We start from the raw sequence: 9264 nt of genomic DNA, 5'->3' as shown, positions 1-9264 counted from the left end.
CCTCCTGCAGCTTAAACTGCATCGACTGGTTCCTGCTGCCTCCTGCGACCGACTCGACCGTCGCCCAGGTGTCCGGAGCAGCTCGAGGTCAGTTCGTCGGAGATCCGTCGTTCGTGTACGAACGTGTCGAGAGTCCCAGAATGTCAGAGGACGAGGCGGCGCAGGTCAAGGTGGGTCAACGGAGCTCCTGGTCACAGGATCATGAAGTGATCAATTAAAATATAAACCCGTCAATCTGTCAGACAAACAAACACACGACACAAGATGCAGTGATTAGAGATCAGCATGAACATGTGTCTACAACTAAACCTGTTGAAAACACAGACCTCAGGTCAGCAGCCAGAGTTTAACCACACAGAATGAAAGCATCTGTTTCATCAGGAAGGTCCATTTAGCTGAAACAACAGCAGCAAATATCTATAAAATAATGACTTCTTTTATTGTCCAGTGAATTTACATCTATAGTAAAACTGTAGGTCAACATTTAATTCATACTTTTTCCTGTAATTTTACGAGTTATTAGCTGTTATTTAAGGAAGATCTGTAAAACTACAGTTAAAGAAATGATTTAATATTTTTAATCCCTTCACTGTTCTTTCACATCACGGTAAATATCTGTAAGTTAATGATAATTCTGCTGATTTAAATACAGTTAACATACAGTCAGAGCTTATAAAGACCAAATGACCGTTTATGGAAACACGGATTTTAAATGAAATGAAAAATACTTTATTCATCCCAGAAGGGAAATTCAATAATGTGAATGTAAATGTAAATGTGAACTTTTTTTTTTTTTTTTTTTTTACAATTAATTAGTCAATTAAAACATTTTTTTTTCTTTTTGTGAATGCAGTTCTTAACATTATAGATTTTTACACATTTAATATCAAATATTCTGAGGTGTGATTATATTTTCTGACTTTCTGTTTGTTATTGAAAGTTTCTATTCATAGAAAGACGTTTGAGATTCACGTCTTCATGCAGCTTGTGAGGAATTTAGCATGTTTCAAAAAAATGTTTTTGCAAATCAGAAGAGAATTTACTTCTATTCTTTACTCCTGAGGTCAGCTTCACATACAAACTACTTCATGCCTATTTTCTTGTTGCCTCTAGAGGCCTGAACATCTGTTTATGTGGCCTCCATTTAACGCACAGCGTCCTGACTGGGTCACTTTAATCATTTTCAACAGAAGTGTGTATTTTTCAGCAGGTTGAAACTTACTGAGATCAGCAGCAGACCAAACTTTCAGAAAAATAAATAGTCAGCGTTAGTTTCATTAAACTCAGGATCACAGCATCAGTCTCTGTCCAGCAGGTTCAAGGTTGGACAGTTTTCCTGCAGACTGCCGTCAGCGAATCACCAAAACTACGAATGAAACAAACCAAACTTTCCAACAGAAAACCCTCTGAACTCGCAGCAAACCTCAAACAATCGCCACAAACTCAGCAGGTCAAACTCAGCCGATAATCCATCCGGTCCACTGGTTGTATAATTCAACCACAAGAGAGAAAACAAACACAGAACAAACAGGTGGAATCAGGCAGCAAACAGCACTTTTGTTGCACAATGAATGTAATCAGAGCTTCCTCATAAAGACGTGTTGTCCTACCTGCAGCCGCCACTCCTGGACCGTTAGAAACCCGCATGAAAGAAACCAGCTGCTGGCAGAACCCGGTTCTGTTGCATAACGTTTAGTCTGCAACAAAAAGTCTAATTCCATATTTACATAAAAACACAATACCTCAGGGTGTGTGTTTACCCCGACATCACCTGAACAATAACGCAATCTTAATTAAAACACATTCTGAGGAAGTGAAGCAGTGAAACTGACACACCTGAGCGTCTATCTCCTCTGACCAGGTGAGCTGCTCACCTGGACTTAATGAACCGTTCCTGGGTCCTAGTGTCCCCCCGTCACATGTTAAAGGATTTATTCATTGATGCTCCTTCTTATGTGACGTGCGAACGCATCTCTGCAGGTTCAGCTTCTGATGTCATCTGTGATGTCGTTTTGTAGACGTAGAACCGCTTTAAAACAAAATCCTGCTAAAAAAAACACAAAAACACAACAACTGTAAAAACAGTGAAAATAACAGCAAATGTGTGTAAAATAATGTGACTCTGTAGGACATTTTAATCCAACAAAACTCTGAGTCTACAGTCACACGTTGTAAAATAACAAATTAACATTTGTTGTAAAAAACATACAGATGTCATCATGTGGTCATAGTTTAAGTTTTGGTTTTTTTTTGTTTGTTGCAGCGTTTTTCAACAATGAATACTTTTTTTTCTCTTTCAATAATGTCTGCATCTAAATCTTTTTTTTTAACATATATGTTTATTTGTTCTACAGCATTTGCCTGTTTAACTAGACCAGTTTTACTGTATTGAAATCAGCAGAATTATCTTTATTTTACAGATATTTACAATTATACGAAAATTATGTATAGTAGGAACTGAAAAATGCTAAAAATAAATAATTTTAAAAATTAAAAAAAATGTAAAAATCAGTGATTTCACTATTTATTATCTATAAATGAACAAAACAGGGAAAAATCTGTAAAATTATTCATTATTTATGAAACAACCCAAATTATTGACTATCTTTCAGGTCTTTTCTTTCATTTAACGGTAAATGTCTTTAAAATAGTAATAATCATTTTCCTGCTTCTGGTTTCAGAACAAAGTGAACGAGGAGACGAGGCTTTCGGTGACGGTTCACCAGATCGACCAGGACGTCTCTGTGGTTCCTCGAGGAGCCTTCATCAGGAACCATCACGGCCTCGTCCACGTCAACCGCAGCTTCGCCGGTAAAGGAAGCACCGACATGGACTCTAAACTCAACAGCAGCAGCAGCCTGGTAGAATAAAACTGGCTCATGAAGAAAATATCAGCTCCTGATAACAAACCATGTTCTCTCTGTTTGACTCTCTGCCTCCAGACTTCTGACTTTTATCGGCTGCTTCCTGGTTTGTGGTGGAACAAAAACAAAGACGCTTATCGTTCTTACACGCTCTGATTGTTTGAACACAGCAGCACCGTGATGTCGTGTCTTTAACAGACGGGACATGATGTGGGTCCATTCTGGTCTTAATTAATTCATTAATAATAACAAACTTAACAATAACCGGAATTAGAACAAACGCTGCTGTTCTCCATTCACAGGAAGAGGTTGTGCAGGAGTGCTTTTATTCTGAAAGACTTCCATTTGTTTACATACATATTTCTCTATTTTATATTAAAATTTTAGATATGCAAGACATTTTCTGCACATTATTTATTCTCTATTCTGCATATTTTGCACAGATTATAATACTTCATCCTGGAAATGTTTATTATAAGAATAATTTCCTGCAAATGATCTATCTATGTATCTAAAAAACGTATTTTTTGTGATTCACGGTGGACCGAACCACTTGGAACCTGCCAGAAAAGTTGTATTTGTTTAAATTCTTTGGCTGCATCTCATCTGATCTCTTTACTTCGTGTCCACGTGAGCAGCTCAGTTAGAATCTGTCATCTCTGTTCAGCTGGAGACGTGTTATTCATGCAGCAGCAGACACTGACTGTGCATGTTTCTGTGTACTTCCTGTGTGCATCTTGCCAGTGTTCTGCCGTATGACTGCGTCCTCACTTCCTCCAGGTCTCTCTGAATCAGAGGCGAAAAAGCTCGACAGCTTCCTGCACCTGAGCGAGGCCAAGAACCCGAAGAACCCAAAGCCGAGAAGCGTCCTGCAGAACGGAGAGCTGAACCCGGCGATGGACTTCCTGGACGTGCTGAGCGACGACGTTCCTAAAGGTGAAGCTGCTCATCAGTTTCCTCACAAAGAGCCGCTTGTTGTTCTGTGGCGATGGCGGAGCACCGAGACGCTGCAGAGGTGTTTAGTTTAGCCGACAGGAGGCTGAGAGGAGCTCAGTCCAAGTGGAAATAGATCAGATTATTTATTTAAAAAGAAGCAAACGTGCACATTTATGTCTACATTACTCTGATACCGAAATCATCCTGATTAATTAGTTTACTGAGGAAGCAACTGACACACCAGATGCATGAACGCTCTTGTTCAGAGTCCACATAAACGTATCTGTGCAGGTCCGACAATAAAAAAATCTGTTAAAAAAAATGTTTAAAAAATCTCCTAAAATCAAACAACAAGGGCATCAGAAAAATATGTTTAAAAATAAAAGGTGGAATACTGTATTGCAAAATAAATAAATGCAAATATCTTTAAAATAACTATATTTTTGCTGATTTAAATGCTTTTTTAATGATAAATATATATTATATAGTATTTATAACAGAAGAAACTAATAACTGACAGATCTATTAACCAAATAATCTGTTAAATTAAAAAATGCTAATTAAAACGCAGAGTTTGTGATTTGAAAAATGCATATTTACTGTAAAAAAAAATTAAAACGTTTGAAAATCTGCCAACAAGTGTCAGAGAAACACAGTGAAAAGGTGGAATAGTTGAAAAACTAAAAAAAAAACAAAATCAAAAAACTGTAATTATCCTTTAAATAATATTTTTGCTCATTTAAATTATTTTTTAAAAATATTTATATATAGCATTCATTATTACTTCTAACAGAAGAAATGAATTACTGGCAGATCCATGCTTTGTAATTTATTATTTAATCTGTAATAACGTGTCTTTTAATTCAGATCAAACATGTCAGGGTGCAGATTTATGATTTGGAAAAATGCATATTTACTGTAAAAGAAAAGAAAAACATTAAAAACTTAAAAAATCTGCCAACAAGTGTCAGAAAAACACAATGAAAAGGTGCAATAGTCTCAAAACTGTCAAAAATAACAGCAATTATGCTTAAAACAAAGATATTTTGACTGATTTAGGTGCAGTTTTTAGTTTAACTCCGTGTCCTTAATGATCCTTTAGAGGTTTGTTGAAGCTGCACTGCGACTGAGTTTAGTGCAGAATCATTGTGACTGGACCCTTCATCTGACTGGAAACAACCTGAGTTATTGTACCAGTAAAGCGGGCGGTGAATCAAACTGATAAACTCCACTGATGTGAAGTTTCTGGGAATATGCTGGAGCAATCAGCGGCCGCCTCGACTCGTTACGTAACCGCTGTGTGTCTGTGATGGTGGATCTGAGGCTCACCGCTGAGCGCTCGTCTTCCTGCCGTCGCCGCCCGGAGAGGGAGGACGATGAAAGGCAGCACGGGAAGCTGAGCGAGGGCCGCCGCCTTTGAAACTCAGCTTCACTGATTCATGCGACTCCCAGTGAAAGAATTAGGCAATAATCTCAGCAGTTTGGTTCAGCGGAGCTAATTTACGAGCTTCTGCTGCCAGAGAAGATTTCTCTACATTCCTCCACGTCTGCAGCGTTTCACTGCAGCCGGACCAACAACCTGCAGACGACTCCTGGATTCTGCACAGAGGAGGAATATTCATCGGTCAGATCTGCCACTGTGTGCTAACGCCGGGTGTAAACACTGATGACGGGGTTCCTGTGGACACTCAGGAAAACGTGCAGCGTGAGACTCTAATAACTGAATCAGAACAACAGAAGGTGTTGTGGTCGATGGTTAGAACCTACCAGGAGGAAGGAGGACCGGTGGAGCAGAAGGCTGGTCCATGTCGGTCTGAAGAGACTCTGCAACACAAACTGCTGGAAACCTTCATGCTGCTGCGATAGAAAAGGAGTCAGAACACAGTGACCACCATGGAAAACGACATAAAATGAACACAAACAGGCACAAAACCATCACAAATAGACACTAAAGCGATGCACAATGACCACGAAAGACCACAAACAGGCAAAAAAACCACAACAAACACATGTAAGATGTAAAACAAATGACATACAATGACACCAGTGACCAGAAAATGACACAAAATGACCACAAACAGGCAAAGAGTGACCCCACAGAGACACAAAACCATCACAAATAGACACAAAATGACCACAAATGACCACAAACAGACACAAAACAATCACAAATAGACACTGAAGCGATGCAAAATGACCACGAACAGGCAAAAAGCCACAACAAAGACATGTAAGTGTAAAACAAACAACATAAAATGACACCACTGACCAGAAAGTGACACAAAATAACACCAAAGAGACACAAAAACACGACAAGACGTTAAACGACACAATAAGGCCGCAAAGAAAACCAATAAGACAAACAAAATAACGCCAAAGACACACAAAAACGACCCAAAATGACCACAAATAGACAAAATGACACCAATGACAAGAAAAAAACAACCACAGAGACACAAAATCACCACAAACAGGCACAGAGTGACCACAAAGACAAAGCAAACAATTAAGAGACACAGAATTACCCCAAAATCACCACAAAGAGGACTAGAGTGACCCCACAGAGACACAAAACCATCACAAGTAGACACTAAAGCGATGCACAATGACCACAGAGACACAAAATTACCCACAACTACCACAAACAGGAAGAGAATGACCACAAAGAGACGTCAAACAACCACAAAGAATCACACAATGACACCAAAGTGACACAAAATCACCAAAAATGACCACAAATACCCACAAAGAGACAGAAAACCATCAGAAAACGACTCAAACTCAGAGCAGCAGCAGCACAACGGGCTGCATCATCGTTATTACTGAACCTTTTATTACGTGTTGCTGCTGTCGAGGTTAATCGGTGTGTTTCTGGAGCTCTGCCCCGGAAGTCGCTCGTTACGCAAAGAGCTGTGAGCGTGAACAAGCGATGCCTGGTCACGTCCGAGTCTCTGGCCGGACTCCAGGAAACCAGACGATGAAGACCTCGACGGTAAAGTCTGAGTACGTGAGAGCAGCGGAGAGTGTTTAGCGCCCGCAACCAAACACGCAACAGATGTGCGATTTCAGAGAAGAGCTTCCACATGTGTAAATGTTTGTGTGTGTTCTCGGCGGCGGCATCGTCGTCGTGGCCGAAGCAGACAGAGAGCAGCTGCTGCCGTGCCGCCGCTCATCGCACGAAACGGATCAAGAGCTCGCGTTTGTAACGGCGCTCTGGGGAGGGACGGATCCAGAAGACAGGTGCTTCCCCCGGAGGCCCGACCAAACGAGCCGCTAACCGTCTCCAGCTCCTGATTTACGTCCAGGTCCTGCAACACGCATCACATGTTGCTCTACATACAACATGTTACACACCAAAGGCCTCCGGGCCTTCAGCTGCATCCGAGACACGCTGCAAACTGAGCCGGTGATGAACAAACTGTCCGGCCGTCGGAGAGGCCTCCCTTCACTGTAACCAAATGTTTTCTAGCAGCTAATCCAGTCGGGTTCTCCATTCCCAGGATCGTCACGGTCACACCCAGACATGTTGAGAAATGGGCTTCCAGCACAAAGGCATGATTTATTGGTGTATCTCTTGGCTGCTTCCAGCATGTGAACGGTGTGAGGTTTCCAAACATGACTGCAGCCTCTGTTTCAGCTCAGATGGACACCGATTACACCCATGAAGACAGCTGACCAAATGAAAACAGCATTTCACATCAGCTCAAGTCTGACTTGATTCACTCAGTTCTAAAAAGCAGATTTAACATAGTTCAGGCTCAGGAAGCTAACCTGGTTCAGGCCAGCCTAACTGTAAACTGTCAGGTTAATCGTCATGCTAACTGTTTAAATTAGCTGTCAGGCTAACTGTCAAATTAACCATCACGCTAACTGTCAGGCTAATGTGCCAGGCTAACTGTCAGGCTAACTATTCGGTTAACACTCGTGTCAGATTCAGTGTCATGTTAGCTGCTAGGTTAACTTTAGGCTAACAGTAAGGTTAACTACCAAGCTAAAAGTCAGGCTAGCTATCAGGTTAACACTCAAGTGTCAGATTCAGTGTCATGTTAACTACCAAGCTAAAAGTCAGGCTAGCTATCAGGTTAACACTCAAGTGTCAGATTCAGTGTCATGTTAACTACCAAGCTAACAGTCAGGCTAACTATCAGGTTAACACTCATGTGTCAGATTCCGTGTCATGCTAACTGCCAGGTTAACTTTACGCTAACTGTAAAGTTACCTACCAAGCTAATAGTCTAGCTAAGTATCAGGTTAACACTCAAGTGTCAGATTCAGTGTCATGTTAACTACCAAGCTAACAGTCAGGCTAACTATCAGGTTAACACTCATGTGTCAGATTCCGTGTCATGCTAACTGCCAGGTTAACTTTACGCTAACTGTAAAGTTACCTACCAAGCTAATAGTCTAGCTAAGTATCAGGTTAACACTCAGGTGTCAGGTTCAGTGTCATGTTAACTTTCATGCTAACTGTCTGGCTAAGTGTCAGGTTAACAATCAGGTGTCAGGTTCAGTGTCATGCTAACTTCCGGGCTAGCTGTCTGTCTGCTAACATTTATTTTTGTGTGGTATTTAAACAACCTGCAGGTTTTCTCTTCTCATCGACTGTTTGAATGTTTTGTGTCAAAGATTTAATCAGTTTGAAGCAACATCGTGTTTTCAGGAGCTCAAGTTTTTCACTGTTCATCAAAAGCAAACAACATTTATTAATCACTCGTTGTTGCTTCAATATGTTAGCATTCCTGTTAATCAGATATTTGGTATTAGCTGCCTGCATGTTGGTCATATCTCAGCATATCTGGGCTTCGTCTGTCCAACATGTTCTACAATAATCGAGCTGTTTGTTCTGTAAAGTCCTAAAATGGTGAAAAATGTTGACGTCGGATTCATTGTTAAGGAGGAGAGAAACCAGATATTTGATTTTTACTGGATTTATTAGCTGAAGACTTGTGGATTAATCATTGCGGCTCTACTTATCACTGTTTATGCATTAATCATTCATCAAGTCAGCCCAACTTAACCCCTGATCCATCATCGGGAGGATACAGTCAGTCGGTGCCAGTACTTTAGTGAAATCCTCAAATTTCCAAATAATTTCTCCAGCGTAGCTCCCGTCTGAACCCAACCTCCCCATGACTCACCGCTGATTCCCCCCAGTGTCCACACTTTACATACTACAGATAGCAGTAGGCTGGAGTTTCCTCTCAGTCTCAGTCAGTCGTAGAGAATCAGAGCTTCATGTTTTGTTACAGGATGTGGTGCAAGAACGAGTAATTCAAAAATCATGATGGAAAAATGAACAATTATGCTACTAACAGCAGAATCCTATGATAAAGGGTTTAAAATGTGACAGAAAAGTCACGGTTATTAAATAAAAGGTAAAAAATAAAGATAAATGGTTAGAATTCTGAAATTAAAAGTCAAACTTGTGAAGTAATAAGTCAAAAATATAAGAAAAAAAATCTGA

At 40.4% G+C, this 9264-nt stretch overlaps 1 protein-coding gene across 4 annotated transcripts in view; it reads left to right on the top strand.

Moving 5' to 3' along the window:
- The window catches only part of rsph9 (radial spoke head component 9), a 17160-nt gene that overhangs the window by 6868 nt on the left and 1028 nt on the right, over positions 1–9264 (top strand). The window contains exons 2-5 of one of the 4 annotated variants that reach the window (XM_008290693.1): positions 11–164; positions 2163–2171; positions 2682–2811; positions 3645–3800. In XM_008290693.1, coding sequence (XP_008288915.1) covers positions 11–164; positions 2163–2171; positions 2682–2811; positions 3645–3800 — 449 coding nt within the window. Of the gene's footprint in view, positions 1–10; positions 175–336; positions 345–2162; positions 2172–2681; positions 2812–3644; positions 3801–9264 lie in introns of all 4 variants that reach the window. The other 3 variants (XM_008290692.1, XM_008290691.1, XM_008290690.1) reach the window with 3 other exon arrangements.

Source organism: Stegastes partitus, unplaced genomic scaffold (assembly GCF_000690725.1).
Source record: "Stegastes partitus isolate 25-593 unplaced genomic scaffold, Stegastes_partitus-1.0.2 Scaffold691, whole genome shotgun sequence".
Classification (NCBI taxonomy): Eukaryota; Metazoa; Chordata; class Actinopteri; family Pomacentridae; genus Stegastes; species Stegastes partitus.
Note: the sequence above shows the minus strand (reverse complement) of the source record. Positions and strands in the feature narration are given on the sequence as shown.